Source organism: Callorhinchus milii, unplaced genomic scaffold (assembly GCF_018977255.1).
Source record: "Callorhinchus milii isolate IMCB2004 unplaced genomic scaffold, IMCB_Cmil_1.0 Scaffold6, whole genome shotgun sequence".
NCBI lineage: Eukaryota > Metazoa > Chordata > Chondrichthyes > Chimaeriformes > Callorhinchidae > Callorhinchus > Callorhinchus milii.
The window spans coordinates 25,345,120-25,364,465 of NW_024704747.1; the positions used below are offsets into that span (position 1 = coordinate 25,345,120).

Sequence of the window (19,346 nt, forward strand, 5' to 3'; positions counted from 1 at the left end):
TTCAAATTTAGCAATCTAATATCTATTAGGACTTCACAGGGCGCAGAATGGCTGACAATAGTGCCATTTTAAGGTTATTTCACCAGTGTGCAGAGCAGCCAATACTCGGGTAATGTTACTGAAAAAAAACAATTAAAGACACATCAATAGGACTACTGGGCAAAAAAGTGCTCTCAAGTACTTAAATTATAACCTAATGTAAATCACTGGAGGGCGGGACCTTAGATACACTGAAAATACATGCCAGGATGTTGATAATTTAACATTGGTTAAATTAAATACCATTACATTTATGCATAGGAAATAGATGCAAACAACCTTTTTGAGAAATCATTTCAAAAGGCACATTAACAACAAAGAAACCATTGTATAGCGCCCTTCACGTAGGAAAGACTTCCCAGGGCATTAGGCTTCTTGCAGATGTTACAATCGTGTTTGCGTACATTTTATAGAACATTGCATTGAGTTTCTTTACATTTTCTCCTAGAAAATATACAGTAAATTCTCTTTACAGTATATTCTGTGAAGCGCTTTGAGACGTCTAAAAGACATGGTTAGACGCTGTATCAAATGCAAAGTTTATTATATATTTTCTTGGTGCAGTCATATATTCTTATATCGCAAGTCAGTAATGAAACGGCTTAATATTTTACCTGCATATCGGTGAAGTTCGGAGCCGACTGTGTCCTCTGTAGGATTTCTAGATTTTGTAGAAGTTTGCTGAGTTCAATTAGGCTTGACTGGCAATGAGCGAGATCTGTCAGAAATCCAGAGTAATAACATTACTCCACATTTCCTTTACAAGATCAAAATCATCGAAGGTTTCTTCAGTCACAATGAGCATTATGTGCATTTCCCTGTTGCTGGGACAGTATCTTAAACCGAAAGATTTGAAATTGTACAATATTCAATTTAGCTTGATTCAAATTCCATTGTATATTGTACATGTTTAATAATGCGAATAATAATAATTAATACTTAATAAATATTTTAAAGAAAAGCTGTGCTCGCATACATTGTTCTGCACCTTGAAGGGCACAAGTTACAATTTTGTTAACAGACAACGAACAAAAATCTGTACACCTAAAACTTTATTTGTCAGGATATATGACTTATACATCGTAAGGAGCAAAAGTATAAGCAATACTTGTACAGTGCTACGTTAGCTCCATGACTCCAATGAACATTGATTCCAAGCTACTGAAGTACATTAGTAGACTAAAGACTACCTTTGGCGCACTTATCCATTTCCTCAGAGTCCAGTAACCATGCTGCCACTTTGGTTTGGCTGTTGCTGTAGGAAACAGGTAGACTAGTGCTGCACGGAATGGAGGCCTGTAATGTGAAATTGTTCTGCTGGGGCTAGAGATAAAACAGAGATATTACAACAAAGCGGAAATAATCACTGATTATTTGAGGACCGATTGTAGACTTTGCCTCTCAAGAGAAATACTTGCCCCCACTTATTCAAAGCTACCAGCGAAAAACAAGGTTATTGCACCACTGTGTACCTCCATAAGGTTTAACAAATCTCAAAATGTCGCAACATACTTAATTTAAAACAGCTATGATAAACAGTTTCCACAAGTATTGCAAAATGTGTATTATTTTCCACGTTGTTAGATTGCCCACAAATATACAGTCAATTCACTTTACAGTATATTCTGTGAAGCGCTTTGGGACGTCCTCCCGACGTGAAAAGCGCTATATCAAATGCAAGGATTATTATTATTATTATTATTATTATTGTTCGATGCGTCTAATAATTCTATTTGACGTACGTTTGTAACCACGTGTGAATGACTAATGTGCAACTGATGTAATGATGTACTTGTGTATTGATATCTCACTATCTTTCTACTATCTTGGGTATAATCCAGTAGCACTGATGTAAATTCAATTGCAAGAGCTGAGCTTCAATTTAATTGTGGCAGCTATTTTGCTACGTGTGTGCAAGCTGCCAACACCACAACAGCTGCCAGGAGCAAATGGTATAAAGTACTCAATCATTGAATTTAAATGCTCAACAACAACTTATTGTGGTTTAAATCAGTTACATAACTGTGAATTAAGCACTAAAATAGTCCAAGTAAACTAAACACATAACTGCTGCACAGCACGTACTATAGTTGCTCAGGACACTCTTGTTTAAGGCAGATTTTTTTTAGGGTAACACTGGATTTGCTGCAGTTCCATAAAGCAGGTCAATGTTAAACACTCCCGTCCCCCCACTCCAACCCAACCAATAACAATTTTGTAAGTAACCGGTTAGTTTCACCTGCCAATGTTCTGCTCACACTGCACACGTAAAAACAAGATAATAATAGTAAAACTAACTTAAATGGTTGTTGGCTGTATTCCCGCTTCACTGGAGAATTCACACCAAACCGCTGCAGGTATTGTTTCGCAAAGCAAGATCAACAGTTCCGTTCACGTACCTTGACATCTAATACGTTTGCACTCGAAGCTGCTGGAGAATCTGCATTGGGTGATGTGGGGAAAACGTGAAAGCTGGCGTCCCTCGGCGATCTCACAATTTCGTTCTGACGGTACAATCTGTGATGACGTAGCTTTGTTACCCAAGGGTCAAAAACATCCTGAGATTTGACCTGCGCACAAAATGGTATCAGCAAAAAAAACCACGCCTTCGAAGACATCTTCTTTGATAAATTCTAGTTCTCTGTTTGTCACGTCAACTTACCTTAAGATGATAGATATGTTCCTCTGTGTCGAGGTCTATTCGCCGAGCTTTCTTTTTTATCGACATGACTGATAAACCAACATCGATGCTTCCATGAAGTTTGCCTTTTTGAATCTGAGTACAGAAGATGATGAACTATAGCAAAATAGATCAACTGAGGCTTTGAAACATCAGCAAGAACACAACCAACAAATTGTCATTAATATTGCTCCACACCTCCAAATCTTCAAAGCAATACACAATATAACAATGTATACCATCGCATAAACCCTGTCAAGATGGACCGTGGATTAGCTGGATTGAGTAGCTTTTTTTCCCCACATTGTCTATGTGCTTTCACGTAATACAACTCTCTGTAAGATGTGTATTTGAGTCCCAACATAAGAAAAAATGCATGATGCACAGTAAAGTCGCAGTATATTGAAATACAGGTCAGAAGATTTGATCCAAAGATGGCACAAGACCAAAAAGCACTGAAGATAAAACTAAACACCAGTCAGGGCAGTATTATGACAGTAATACATTGCTGACATTAAGTTCCTCTATAAATTACACCAGTCAGGCTTTCACAATGTCAGACTGCATCAGAATCACTTTGTGCGTTGCAAATAACTCTCCCACTCATGCTTTTTTTGTATATGTAACATCTTCAGTGCTATTAATACTTCTTTTGTATAATGTACTGATGTCATCTTGGTTTTGGCAAGGGTTTTACAGTGGCATTCACTGTCAATTTCAGGGTTCATTACTTTTAAACGGACCATAATTTTAAACTACATCCTGAAAATCATAGATTTTGTTCATCTGTTGCGAACAAATTATTGCTTGTAAATTCTCAAACATATTTCTTGATTAATCCACAAAAATAAAAGGGGGGAGATAACTATTACAGCACATCTGTAATTTTGTACAGTTTTTAGTTTGTAATTTTTTTCCCCTTTCATGTGATTACTTTATAATAATAATAATCCTTGCATTTGCTACAGCGCCTTATCACATCTTCGAGACGTCTTAAAGCTTGTCACAGAATATATTGTAAAGTGAATTGACTGCATATTTTTTGGGCGAAACAAAGACCTATTCTAATTTGTTTTACCAAAAGCACTGTTACTATCTTCTCAGAGGTGAGAGAACAGCAGAGGATACATTCCCCCTTTGTGGAGAGGTGACTAGGTTCTGTTTATAATACTAATACTTCCATTTGGTATAATGCATATCACTCTGTCAAAAAGTCTCAAAGTGCTTCATAGTTTTTATTGCAAAGTGACTGTGTATCTGTCAGCAAACGTGGTAGTCAAGTTACAGACAGCAATATACCACAAAGAGTCACGAAATGAATGACCAATTATATCAGGTGGATTGTTGGCCAGGACAGCGTTTGCTTACACAAACCACTTGCTGCTTTCCAAAGCCGTTTCATTGAGATCAATAACCAAGAATAGTCAGCGAAAATGTGCATCACATCATTGCCAGCCACAGCCTCTTTAAAAATCCAATCCGTGTGTCAAGGTACTCCCAAAACAAGGCAGAATTTTTGAACAACCTTCCCAATACTCACACATAAAAATAATGCGATTTTATTTTGTTCTATATTCTAAGCCTACCAAGTAGTATTTTAAAATTAATTGGTCTTCATTTTAAGTTTTATATATCTATATATAAAATAAATTCAAAAAGTTGCTAAGCAAAACCCAGTACTACTTCCACATCATTAAACATTATCAATGCGAGCAATTCACCACATTACATTATTACTCACATCATTTGGGGTCTTGGAGTACTTTAGGATTCCATTATCGAGCACAAAGAAACGCTGCAGACAGACAGATTTTGATTAAACTACATTTTGTAAAGTAGATACAGGTATAATAACCAACTCAAAGAAAGTCTATAAAGTCAAAGAAAGAAAAGGAACAAATGTGTGCTGGAAGAATTACTGATAATCTATGTCCCTTTAATATTGCCATTTCAGGGTCAATTGAGTTTTAGCTTTATGGTTGGTTATTGAATCACTTTCCAGGTACGCTCGCTAAATCATCTCCAGACGATTCAGAGGCGAATCAATCTGTAATGTAGTATAAGTGGTTCAAAAACTCAATACTTCTTTTCTTTAAAGAAGAAATAAAAAAAAATTGTTTCTACAAATTGAATTCTGGAACTAATTTCACCCAACTATTCATCTGACCTAAGTAAAAATGAACATTGTTCTGGTCTCGTTCACAGTCATTCTCACTTTCTTTCTTTGTTATCTTTTCTTTCCCCACTCCCCCCATGATTTTTTTTTAGAAAAAGCAAAAAACTGATAACTACAGTGGGGGCACAATAATGTAGACACATCACCATAGGAGCAGCATGTCTAAAGTAAATGCCATTGGAGAACAGGTGCATATTCTGCTTAGATAACCTTTGGCACGAGTAATAATAATAATCATCCTTGCATTTAATGTAGCGCCCTACCACGTCGTTGAGACGTCTCAAAGCGCTTCACAGAATATCTTGTAAAGGGGATTGACTGTGAATTTTATGGGTGAAACAGCACAATTTCCAGGAAACTATTGCAACAAAGCTGCACATCATATAGAATGTTGCTTATGGAGCACCTAATTTCTTTCCACGTTCATTTTTAATCGCAAATTAACTTGCCGAGTATGTTTTAAGACATCTTTCGCTGTAAACAAAAGAATCTGGTGAGATGACAGGCCAATTATATCGCATGTGAAGTTGCTCTAATTGGGAGTTGGAAGTAGGAACATTCAGCCTACTGGCAAGAATCTGCTTGTACAAAAAGAACAATTTGTTACCTCAGTTCTTAATGACCAACATGCTGATCTGACTAGAGAACATGCAACACTGATGCTTACCTTATGCCAACCTTTTAGAGGCCACTTCCTTTTTTTCAACATGAACCCTTCGTGTTTCTCTGGTTTCTGGATGCTGGTCTGGCCAATTTTCAACCCTTCAATGATTTCCCAGCTGTCACCATCCTGCGAGTATTGAAAAATGCATCAACATGGAATGTCTTAAAACACTGGGAATTTCCAAAGTAATTGACATTCCATTATGTTCAGAACACTGTCACAATCTTCAACGTTATTACTCAGAAAATGCGAAACCACACCGGGGGGGAAGAACAGTGAAGGAGGACAGAGGAGTCAGTAATTTCTGCCTCTTTGTGACAGCCTAAGTAGATTGGAACTTTCAAGTAATTAATTACATTATATTCGCCGTTTCATTAGCGTCAATTTCTTGCACTTTTCTCCCCTCCTCTCCTCTCCCTGGACACATCGACTAAGCTCCGATTCCATTGGTCCCAATACTCTGTTGATATCAGGAAAATATATAATGCAAAGGAAAACAACAACCTTTCTGGATGGGTGAATTAAACGTTGAGTCAATATATAAGTGTTATTACATTTAAGGTCATCACTTGTAATCCAACCCCTTTTTGTGCCACTTTGCATGACACAATAAGTGGGCTTTCTGAACAAAGGCACCCACACATTGCACACGTGTCAATGCGCCAATGATTTCACAGACACACACACACAAAGTACTTATGAAAGGAGATTGTTACAACTGATTGTAAAGGTGGTTTTCCAAATGTCTATCAAAGTGCAACATGTTGCCTTTGCATGGTAATGAAAACATCATCTCTGCTCTACCTACATGTGCCACTGCAATATAAATGTTAAATAACATAAGCATTTCCTCCTCTTCCCAAGATAGAAACATCCTCCTTCAAACAAAATCAGTTACGTCAGATACTACACCCCATGAGAAAATGAGATAACTGTGAAAACTTTAATTCTCACTGATTTAAGGAATGCAATTTAGTATTTCTTATGAAATGCAGTCGTCATTTTTTTTTCCGCTTTCTGCTGCTAATAAATAAAAAAGTATTCTTTGCTTCCATTTCTAGTCTTCTTACCAAGGGCACAGTTTCCATTCTTTCAGAATCATTATATCACTTCATTAGGAGTTAGAACACAAGAGTTTTTATGGCTGGTAAAGATTAAAAAGCATACGATCGAGGTTTCCAAACAGTTGAGGAAATAAGGGAATTAATCTACTTACAAAGCTAATCTACATTGAGCTGCTACAACAACCGAAAGATAAAATAACAACAACAACTTGCGCTTATTACGGCGCCCTCCATGCAAGGTAGCATCTGAGAGAGATAAAACGACAACATTTGTGCAATGCTAACCTCTCACTTGTAATTGCCCATTCACCCATCTCAAATTACAGCCACGATCGATCAGCGACTATTTATTTTTCCGCTTTATTTTTGTTAAATCTTTCCTATTTATTTGCCCGTGTTTTGTTTCAACGGTTTCTTTCTGTTTTCATCACGTCAGCTTCGGATTCTTTCCACTCTCTATATCACAATGTGAAAATACCATCCATCCACATCACTGCAGGGCGCCTGACTTTATCAGTAACGATTATCAGTAAAGATGCTGAAGGTTTCTTTATCCTCCTATCTCTCCTCAATGTGGTCCCGGCTTAAAGAAATCAAACTGATCTGACCATCAACTGTCTGTCTGGCGTTAAAAGATCTGCCAAATCCATCATCCTCTCCTTTTTAAAAGGCTGGTTCCTGTAGACACAAGCAACATGTTTTGCCTTATAGAAATAATACACTGTTTGATCAGTCAAGAAGATGTATACGTGACAATCCCTGCTCTAACCTGCCACAGCTAGAGACTGCATATCTCCATCAATGTTCAGCATTGGTCTCCGCTGGTGTTCCTTCAGTGAGGACTGCACAGGCCTAAACTCGCACGTCGTCTTAGCCAAAAAAAAAACATTCGGTCATTTTAAGATTGTGTAGAATTGTGGAAAATTCTTCATTCATTCGGTCTTAAGTTTTTATGAACCGGTTCTTTCTATGAACTGCGGAAACCTAGCTTCTACCACTAACAGAGAAAGCATTCGACTCGTTTTCAGATCCCTCTGTATCACCAAGCCGCCAGCCGCACAATAGGGTCTTGCCCGTCACTGCCCCATCTGATATTGCCTCTGCCACCCATTACAAGCTGGCACACCCTGGCTACAAGCAGGGTGGAGAGAGCTTGAAATCTACCCGCTCTGTGCGCTCTGTTACATTGTGAGTTACTTCTCCAGCCTGCGATATCGTTGCACCACTTTGGGCTCACTCGAATTAGAATCAAGCACTTATGGTCAGACGGAGATATGAAACAAATCTTAGATAAGGGGATCCTCGGATGTAAGCTTTTGCAATTTCGAGAAACCTTTCTGCAACCACAATTCATATCGATAAAAATCCTTTTCATTTGAGATGCAAAGGAAATTTCAAGCACAGTATTCCCTCAAAGAGAAAACAAAGCCCACAGCTCACGAAAGACCTGCTAAAAAGTCACTGACAATTCCTGGAAATTCAGTTTATTTTGCTTTGGCTCTACAGCAGTGTTTACTGCTGCATGGAAATCTATAGGGCGTGAATGGCTATATGTAACTAACTTTACCAAGTAGATTTTATTTAACAAAACATAATGCAAAACAAGACTGCATTTTGCAAGCTGCACAGCATTTTTTTTAAATAAAAAGGCACCAAACTGAGATCTCTCAGCGTGAAACTATATTACACCATCCATTATTACTTTATTTTAAATATGCAGTACAATCTTCAGAAAATATTTTTTCTTGGCACTATTTCAACAAAAATCATCTCTAGTTCACATTACCCTCTTCAATCCAAGAGATCTTATGTAGACCTAAATCCATCCACTGATAATCCTCTCTGTGCCTTGTAAGCTGTTTTTTAAACCAGGTGTTGTTTCTTTTTAAAAAGGGGAAGAAATTCTAGATTTACTCCATTAATATAGCATTTCAGAATATCCAGTTTTGGCGACTTCTTAAATGCAGCTTTGAATGTAAACCCTGTTTCTGTACGCTCTCCAGAAAACTGTCTTCAGAGTTAAGACTGATTTCAACAAATTGCCAAAGTTAACAGAGTAAACCTAGACCCGGGTGGAATTTCACCTGAAAAGGTAAATAGAAAATGTGAACTTCCTCTTAAATGACCTTCACCTTTAACGAATGATTGGTGAAAACATCATCTAAAAGATGCAAAGCATCAATAGGAATACAGTCATCAGTGCAGTTTGTGTGCTGCCTTACCGGTCTAGTTTCTCTTTGAGATGACGAGGAGGAAGATATACTCCTATGAGTGGGAGTTGACATTTTGTGAGCAGGTGACATGGTTTTCTCCTCAGCGCTCATGGCTGCTGCTGCTGCTGGTTGCATCTATGTGGTAACGACTGCACTAATGGTCCACACTCAATTGCTGAAAGTACCACTTGACTTCTTTGAGTTAATTGACATTATTCCATTGCTCCAGGCAGGTACTCTCTTTGTTGACCAGCTAAACCTGAAGGTAGAAACAAAGATTGAAAAAACAAAATATATTAAACAAATGCAATACAACCGTATATGTAACTTTCATTTAAGATTTTGTCCTTTCCCAGAAGTTAGTCTTCATATTATACGCAAGGCCACAATTTTACATCAGAATTTGGGAGATTTATCGACAAGTGAAGTAAATCTGAATATACTGTCAAATTCAATTACGAATGCATTGCTACTGTTTTGCAACTATTTCAGTAAGTTATTACAAGATATGTGATGGGTGTGCAAACAATGGTGCAGTATGTTATAAGTGACCAGATCAATTTTGGCTGGAATGTACAGCTTATTAAACTGCATTTGCATTCACTTTCTGTCAGACAAAATTGTAATTACAGAAAAACATTCCCTGCTTACAACGCTAGTAGCAAAGTGATATTCCTTCCAGTAGCTGAGGGATCTGGATCAAGAAGCCTGATTTAGATTTTCCACTCTTTATCCAATCCCATTCATTGAGTGATGAGCAATACACAACCTTACGATCCTATTTCAGAGTTCTGCATACATGAGATCTCTAATCTCCACCTGAACCATCAAAACATGGCACTCTGTCACAGTAAAGGATTCAATTAAGCATGTCACAAATTCATTGCAAGTTCCTTCACTTGTCAAATTTGATCCGTCTAAATCCGAATGCTGTTAAATGCTAAAACCCAAAGCCACAATGTGGCTATTTTTCCAAAGCATAGACCTGCATGGACTTGAGTTCCATGTTCTTTTCCTGGTCTTTGAGACCAGTTATCGCTGCGGTTCACATTTCTAAATACTGAAGCTCATTACTGCTCACACACTTTCTGAATTAGTGAAGCGGTTAGTGTTGTGTTGGAAAGATCAGAAATCTAACATTGTGCTGACACCATACTAAGGTTTTAGAATCTTCCAGGACAGAACATGGCCTTCATCGTTCAAGAGGGTTTATCAACACCATGATACCACTTTTCAAATTAATTACATGATGAAATAAAAACTCTCATCATCAAGAGAGCAACACATTTGGCCGAGTAGTTCCACGTGCCTTGGCCTTCATAAAATATACAGCACTTGGGCCATAGCAGTAGGCTTCTTTAACACCCATTTGCTGCAGCTAGAATTACAGCGATGACATTCAGCAGCTCCGTCTCAGACACAGAACCATCTGAGCAATGAATATACTGCTTACTGATCCTTCTTTTCCATGAGGTCACCAATGTAGCATGTAATACTGTACCACCAAAGACAACTGCGCTGCCATACAGTTACCTCTCTCTCTCTCTCTCCTCCAGCAACTCTGGACAAGCTGAGTCATCTGTAGTTCATCATTAAGAGGCCGAACCAAATGCTGATGCAGCCAAGCACATTCCTAGTTATCCGTCCAACTCTCTAATTCCACTGCAGTTTTATTATCGGGCAAAAAGGATTCACCAAGGTTGCTGGAGTGTACTTGACCACTTTTAATAAGTCATAAAAGATTCACAGTTGCAGAAGGAGACCATTCAACCCATCATATCTATGCTGGCTGTAGCTCCCCAACTGGAGGTATCTGTTCTAAACCCTCTCTGTCCTACATCCTTTAATATTATTTGTTTTCACAGATCAACGTCTGTTATGGATTCAGTTGCGAGAGCCATGTGCAGTAAGGTAATGCACATTCCAGCAACCCTCTGTATAAAAATATTTCTTGTAAGCTCCTCATATCTTTTTTCCCCCTCTCGTGATAAGTTTCAATTGATGCCCTTTGTTACTGACTCACCAATCCACAGTAATAGTATTTCTATAATATTTAACTCTAATGCATAGCAGCGAGACAAACACAAGCCTTAGTTCAGAGACTCGGAGTTAAATGGGTCCGTCAGCAAATTCATTTGGATCTTCCTGAGCTGCTGCAATGGCAGGGGAGAGGCCATCAAAAATATGTCAGAATAATTCTAGCTCAACATTCAGCTACCGGAGCGGGGAGGAAAGACTACTTGCATTTTATGGGCCATCTTTTGCACGGGATTGCAGAAATGTCACAGAAGGGCACCTTGTCGTCTTTGACGTACAAGGATGAGGCAGGTGGCCAGGCACAATTGGAGAGATGGTACTGATGTAATCGTATTAGTAAACAATACTGAGCAGAACTGATGTGCTCAGAACAAACAGCTGAGGAGGCTGACATGACATTGTGTACGATGGCACAGCCTGGAGCAATCTGTAAATAGGACAGAAAAACAAATACCGATTTCACTTAAAGTGCCCAATTCCACACACGAAAGGTAAGATCTGTAATCGTTCAAGCTATCCACCTAGTTCAATTTGTCTGCTTGCGATATCCCAGAAGATATAAGCTTTACAACATTATCATCAAAATGCAATATTATAATGTACTATACTGCGGTCTGAAAAAGGTCCTATTTCAGCTTTGGGGAAATGCTGAACATGTGAAAAACGATATTGACAACGGTCACCGTTCATTTCTATCTTAATCTATCAGAGCCTTCTTTTATAATTTGCCTTCTATTCATCCGTCATATACTCTGTCAGCATAGAAAAGCAGCTATCAACAAAAGGGATGGATAAAACCACTGAGTCAAAAGACTCCAATTACCCGTCAGTAATGTGCTGTGCTCCATCGGACATCTACTGTAGTGGTTTGTCCTTTGTGGTGAAACCTGCCAATTTGGGGATGGTCTTTTGACACTGTGTCATGGTCAGATGATAACTAACATTCACCCCGAGCCTTGATTGATCCAAAAATTGCCAATTTTGAATCAGTAGCCTGATTTTAAAGATTCAGCCATTTTATTTTATTGCGCTGATTTGCGTTTAATTTATTTTTCCCAAGCAAATGAAACGAATGATCGATAGCTGGCTCATTAACACTATTAGCAATTACAGAGTAATTACAATGAAAATGATCACCTTCGAGATAGCTATCCAGTGGTCCTGACACAAGGTGAATTCTCAATCAGAGATGTGACCAGTTTCATTTACGGAGCGAAAGCTATGGTTTAGACACAAGCTTTTTTGAAAGTCCCCATGCAAACACTTTGCAGAAACAGACCCAGTTGACAAAAATTGTTGTAATCACATTTGACGCACAGGCCTGTATTGACCATCATTTTACTAAACAGAATAAAATAAATTCAGGTCAATCATTTTCACTTACCCAACTGTAATCTCATAATAAAGCTCTGTGTGCAGGAGTGAGTTAGCGAGTGGTCTATTATTACTATTTTCCACTGACGACCATTAATTCCTCAATTTGCTAAACTGCGTAACCCCAGAATTCTACCCGGGTATCAAAGTTTTATTCTCCAATAAACCTTTGAATTGAAATAAAGGCTAATGCTGTCCACGAGAGTATCCTCAAACCTAAATGCCACCAGTATTTAGGTTTGAAGAAAATATGCTGGTGTGAGGGGGTTAATGGGATTACTGCGTGTCGTGTGCTCACTCACACATGCTGCAGTACGCAACACAATGTAAAAGCTTAGTCATATATACAGCCGTCCATTAGAATTGTACCTTAGCTTCAAATGAAACGTACGCTCAGCCCTTTAAAGACACAGCCCCCTGCAGTAATCCTATTCAAATGAGCTCCCAGATAGATGAGCTCACGAGGCAGCTCTGAATCCTGGGAAGCTGCGTGGCTGATTCTCCACAATGTCAGCACCACAAGAGGTTTCTCTCCACTCATCAGCACCAGCACCGAAAAAAAAAAAAGCCTTTGATCAAAGTGAACGGAAGCAGCAGCGCGCACCAAGATTAGCCATTGATCATTATCGGGACACACATTAGGCGATAGTTGAGCCGCCCCCTGTATCAGCACTTCCTTCACTGCATTCTGCATCGGTTTATAGATAAATAGATAAGATAGATGCAAATGTTCCAGGTTCTCGGCAAGCAACGGGACACGTACAACAATTTACATTTGTACAGTGCTTTTCACGTTGGAAGGGTGTCTCAAAGTGCTTCACACAACTGGCGAGGGAGCACAGTTAAGATGGGGGGGGAGGGGAGGAAGCTAAGAAGGGGATTGAAAGATTTTGCCCACAAAATATACAGTTAATCCACTTTACAATATATTCTGTGAAGTGCTTTCAAGCATCGCAATAACGTGATAAGACTCTATATCAAATGCAAGGGTTATTATTATAAAGATGACCCACAAAATATATATCTTCAGGTCATTCAGGGACGTTTAATGCACAAAATTGAAGAATTAAATGAATCCACTAAAGTGTATGCAGTTAACGTTTCCGTATGCAAATTGGCTGCTGCATTCACCCACAAAACAGTCAGTACACTTTCAATATAGCCTGTAAAGCACTTTGGGCCATCCTCCCGACATGAAAGATGCTGTACCAAATGGAAGGATTATTATTTTTTATGAGTATTATTATTTACACCTCTTAATTACTACTTATTCTAAAATCCCTTATTTGCTCCTTCTCACATTGCCTTTATAGACAATGCTTAACATTGTATCTTCCTGACCATGCCTTTGGACAACAGTATTAAATTAATTCTCACTCAGGAATCCCTATTGTGTTTGTGAAATCTTTCAAGCACATTCAGCCTATAAAGTGTAAGCTGCTGTAATAAAAATGAGGTAACTCTTTCCCCCTCTTTTCTCTTGTTTTGCCTTTCCTACAGAGCAAAACAGAAAAAAGGTTTAGCCTCAAATGCAAACAGAGCACCCTTACTTATGTACTTACTTGTGAACTTAACCGCATAGAATACCTTCGTGAATTATCTGCAAATAAAAATCTATTTCTAAATTGTATAAGGCCACTTAACGTGGCAGATAATCTCTGCAAGTTTCAAAGCATATTTCAATGCAGACAAGAATAANTTTTTTACGACTGTAAACAGCACCATTCAATCTTAGTTTGAAGTAGAGAATGAGCATAAAGCAGTACAACTTTGTTAGATATTAAACCATGGTACATTAGACTGAGAGTACTCAACCATAATATTATGCGCTCAGATTTAACATTGCAGATTGTCCTTCAAACATTGTAATATTGATCTTCATAGATTTATGGCTTGCGTCAGATCTTGCCAGTTTGGGTCAGATCTTAGGGCTTAAAGGTAGGCTCAGCTTTCTAGTATTTCTGAGAACTTCTATTAATTCCAATGTAGCTTTGCAGCTTTCAATGCATATCTAGCACAATTTGTCCTCAATCCATCGTGACGACTGATGTATTGAATCCTACGGATCTTACAATCAGCTTGAATATTTTATTGGTCAACGGTTTCAAACCTGTTACGATTATGTCAATTATATCACAGCAAAGGTACAAAATATTGATGCCATTTTGAAGGAAAAAAAAATCCAGAGACAACACCACAATATTACGAGCATTGATGTGGATTTAACCTTAGATTAAAATTCAAACAACTTTACACAACATTCCTTCTTGAAAGTTGATCAGTGCAAAGACTCAGGGAGCAGTTTATAAAGAAAATAAGCTTTTTATAATACAATATAAAAATAATAATAACCAACTCAGCCTGGCTCAGTTGGTAGCTCTCTCACGTCGGAGTCAGAAGGTTGTGGCTCTAGCCCCAGTTCAAGACCTTGAAATCACTAGGCTGATGCTCCGAAACAGGGCTCACGGAGCACTTAGATTGTTGGAGGTGACAACCTTTGGATGCAATCTTAAATCAAGATCTTGTCTGGCTATTCAGGTGGACATTAATGATCATGTGGCCCTGTCCAAAAAGTGAAGGAAGTTTCATTCAGTGTCTTGGCCAATAATTGGTCATTCACTTCATGGCTGTTTGTGGACTCTGCCGTCTCAAATTGGCTGCCTCATTTGCCTTCAAATTACTCAGTCCTTTACAATTTACAGTAAATCCACCATGAGATGTTCTCATCAGATGTAAGGCACCATGCTAAATGTCAAGATTATCATTATAACCCGAGCAATGAAATTATCGCTGAAACAAAGAACGATGAGCTTTTTTTGACACTAGTACAAAGCTTATGTTGCACAAGTGTAGATTTCATTCTGGGGATTGGTGTATAGGGATTGTTTACGGATAGTTATTTAAAATAGGATCCACCCAGTCAGTAGAACAAGAGGTCTAGAGTTGCAAAGGGCAATTTCGGGACAGACGTCAGGAATCTTTTCTTTACTCAGCAGGTAATCAACGACTGGAACAAGTTGCCAGGAAGGGTTGAGGTAGCGCAGTGAACTCATTAAAAAAAACAGCTTGATGGTGTGATGGGGCGGCAGTAAGGTGGGTAATTGTGAAAATGTGAGATTAGATGGGCCAAAGGTGTGAACTTTCTTTTGAACATGCATGCATTCTCTATGTGGGAAACACTTAATCAATCTAATAAGACTTGTAGGTTGTCAAATAAGTTGCACTTCTGATAAATCTGTGCACAGAAAAAAGGTCATTTTCTTTTCCAATATTTGTCTGAGACTTTTAATAAAATAGCTAGTTGAGTTTAGCCCCAAAATAGTTTCATTTTCATGCTTCGGATGAGACATTAAACCAAGGTCCCACCTGCCTGTTCAGGTGGATGTTAAAAGATCTCATAGCACTATTTGAAAAGAGAAGGGAGCTTCTGTAGGTATCCTGGCCAACAATCCCCCAAATAAAAAAAATTGGTCACTCACTCCATGGCCGTTTGTGGGACATTATTGTCACATTTCGCCCACAAAATACAAACAATCCACTTTACCGTATATCCTGTGAATTGCTTTGAGACGTCTCAATGATGGGATAAGATGCAATATCAAGTGCAAGGATGATTATTAATGAGTATAAACAGAGTGAATCTTTGACCAAACTCCGGATGAAAATCAATGCATTCAACAAGCACAGATAATCAGAAAGTATCATTTCTTAACTGCAAGTCAAACAATTACTACAAAACCAGGAGAGTCATAAAATGTTGACCTATTTTTCAACTATTCAGATTCTGTGTACCAAACAAGCAATTCCCCCTGGGAGAATTCCCTTGGAAGGAACTTGATTTAGAGGCATTTGGACATCACAAGAGAGGTTTTGCATAAAGAAGGCTGTTCAACATATTTGATCTCATCCTTCCATAGTTCTCAACATCATGTCCTCCCATGACAGAACCGACCATTTTCTTAAATGTGTCAATCATCCTGGCCATGTGTGGATTTAACATTAAGCTCTAATAACAATGTGATGGCTCCAATTTCATGGTCGTTCTATGATCACCTACTGATTGGAGAAGCTATTTATTTTCTTTTAACTGTTACAGTGATTAGAGCTACAGAGCCTTGTATTCAAATTTGCTCGTGGGAAATGATTTGTGTTGTTTTCAGAGCTTCGACAGAGGTTGTTCTGGGAAATGCAGTACAGAAAGTCAGGGTCAGCCCCCAGCTGAATACATTATGTGACAAGCATGTCTGTGTTTGGACACTCGGGATATAAAAACAGCCTGTGAGCAGCTAAATATGAGAATAATATTAATTTATAATAATAATCCTTGCATTTGATGTAGCGCCTTATCACGTTTTCAAGACGTCTCAAAGCGCTTCATGGAATATACTGTAAAGTGTACATTTTGTGGACGAAACGCGGCAGCCAATTGGACACAGCAGAGTCCCACAAACAGTCGTGGATTGAGTGACCAATTTATTAATCTTTAAAAATGTATTTATTTATTTTTGAAGGGATTCTTATCCTCGGAAAGCAATCCACCCATCGACTAACAACCGGTTCCTACTTACTCTAAAGTAAATAGAGGCGTGTGGAGTAAGGAAACTTGCCCAACATTTCGCCCGCCGAAAACAAACCAGGTTCTCTCGCTTGCGAGGCGAGTGCTCTAACCATTGAGTCACAGGACTCACAGAATTCATACCAATCAAGTGCTACAATAAACCTGCATTTATTTAGATCACAAAAGGATGCACAAAACCTTTCTATTTCCATCACACCAAGGGAGATTGCAAACCTATTATCGAGTATGTAAAGCAAGTCTTAAAACATTTCTGCCAGCACATCTTAATGCATAAAATAGCAAGTATCAAGGCATTGCTTAAGCAGTGATCTACTACAATACAATCTGAATTTCCTGCATTGTTCATTTGTACGATAATTATCTATCCTCCAGATCTCTATTTTTCCATATCGCTCTATTTTATGGTGCTTTTCCATCACATAAAGCCTACTGAAGCTAAAATAATATTCACTTAATTCAGATTTGATGGCACCTTATCTATCTGTCCATATCATTCATTAAACATATAAAATGGCTGAGCAAGGGACATTCATTTCATTATGGGCTCAGGTGATGCTACAAAGTACATGAGCTTTACTCTCGTGATGAATGATATCAACATAACTTCTGTATCCAATATGTTGCCTTGTCACCTGTTATCCTGTAATTAAATTAACACACCACAAGAACCTCAATCCTTGTTAAAATGTAGTTTAGAGCTACAATTCCCTGACTGAATCCTTCTTCTGTGAAGCATGTGACTCTGGAATCTCATGATAACTAGTCGGAATGAATTTCAGGCTTTTATGTTACAACGGAATATGTATTCAATGGAAAGAATATACATTGTAAACCTGTCCTGCCTTTATATCCTCAATATATACCCAGATTGTCCGTCACAAACTATATTCAAGTCACTATTTTGTTTCGTATATGGGGTGTAACAGAAAGCCCTGAACATACATTTTCCTTTCACCCACAGGCTGCAGAAAATCCCGCGATGAACAAATGTTCCCTTAGCAACCGCACCGCCATCAATGAGCAGGAGATGTAAACTAATCAATTAAAATGCTCTCTGGAGTCACAACCCTGACAGCAGCATCGCTTCCCTCGGCTGTTGCGAAAAGATGCCTGGTGTTTCATGATATCACAATATTACCATACGCTCCATCGCCACTAGATCTCCCTCATTTAACTCTCCCTACATTTCAACCTGTTCAGAAGGTGATAAGAATGAATCCAAAGATCTCATAGGCGGTGGTGAACCTGCTATCCTCCTCCCAGTGACTCGGTAAACACAACCAAGTTTACATTTGTTATCTCTGTGATCCGATGGTCCTCTCAATTTTTTTTCACAGGAAAAGGGTTAGGGTTCACGACTGCACGAGTATGACAATCCTACAGTGAAAGCCAATAGGGTCTGTAACCATCAATTCAATTAGGACTGGACTGTCCCCCAATACCTTTCAATGACTTTCTCTACAAATTGGGAGTTTTATATATTGCTCTCCCCATAAGGCAACCTGTGAAACACATCATGCACCAGTATTATTCTGCAACAAAATCCCACTGGATGTCAGCCCTCTTAGTTGTAAGTGTCATTTCATTGAGACATATTCTAAAAAAAAAAGTGGATGGTCACTATTTATTGCTTAGAAGGACCTTCTGACTCTCAATGCATTATATTGTCACTGCTCTCTCCATCAGTCTACTCATACTTCATATCACACATTGAATAAAACTGCTTTATGCTGGGGATATCCTTGCCAGATCAAGGGTACGTTTTACAGTGCGCACTAAAAATTAGGACCACTTTTGAAGTCAGATACATTCATGGAAAAATCCCAAATGACCTGCTAATTTGCTTGTCCTTGTTTGGGGAGGGGAATGGGAAAAAACACATACAATAATAATATTTTGTTATTATTATCCCTCAGGACAATCGACTAACAACTGGGCTCCTATTTACTGCGAAGTAAACAGAGGCGTGTGGAGTAAAGAAACTTGCCTAAGGTTTCATTGTGAGGCGAGTGCTCTAACCAAAAAGCTACAGGACTACACAAAGCTCATCATGAAGAAATAATGGAACTGCATCTAAGAAAAAAAAACACTCATCAATTTGTTCTTTGCCCTCTTAAGAAAACTGCTGTTGTTAATTGAGATTTTACCGGGCACTTTAAACAGCTTTCGACTCCGTTTAAACAATTTCTTAAAGGAATAGAGTAATTAACCTTACAAAAGTTACTTTCTTAGTCTTGCAATTAACAAAGCACAGTTACATGCAAAAAGAATTTGGGTGTGAAGAAATAGCTCAACTTTTAATAATGATCACATGAAGTCCTGAGGCAGCAGAACTCTGTTTAAAGACCCGCACATAAAAATCAACTATATTGTTCAAACAATTTATCCACAGCGAGTGTTTGATTTATAGCTATATATTGAAAGAATAGGCCAATTTGCAGAAAATTCATATAATACATGAGTTACAATTGATGTAATACAAAGGCTTTTCAGCAAATCATTTGTTGGAGCAAAACATTT

At 38.4% G+C, this 19,346-nt stretch overlaps 1 protein-coding gene across 1 annotated transcript in view; it reads right to left on the bottom strand.

Moving 5' to 3' along the window:
* osbpl6 (oxysterol binding protein-like 6) overlaps positions 1–19,346 on the bottom strand; it is a 52,289-nt gene that overhangs the window by 20,766 nt on the left and 12,177 nt on the right. Inside the window, exons 2-8 of the mRNA XM_042336281.1 lie at positions 8,846–9,095; positions 5,563–5,685; positions 4,461–4,514; positions 2,702–2,815; positions 2,439–2,609; positions 1,230–1,362; positions 654–757 (exon numbers count right to left, since the gene is read on the bottom strand). Of these exons, the coding sequence (XP_042192215.1) occupies positions 654–757; positions 1,230–1,362; positions 2,439–2,609; positions 2,702–2,815; positions 4,461–4,514; positions 5,563–5,685; positions 8,846–8,971 (825 nt within the window). The 5' untranslated portion in view covers positions 8,972–9,095. The remainder of the gene's footprint in view (positions 1–653; positions 758–1,229; positions 1,363–2,438; positions 2,610–2,701; positions 2,816–4,460; positions 4,515–5,562; positions 5,686–8,845; positions 9,096–19,346) is intronic.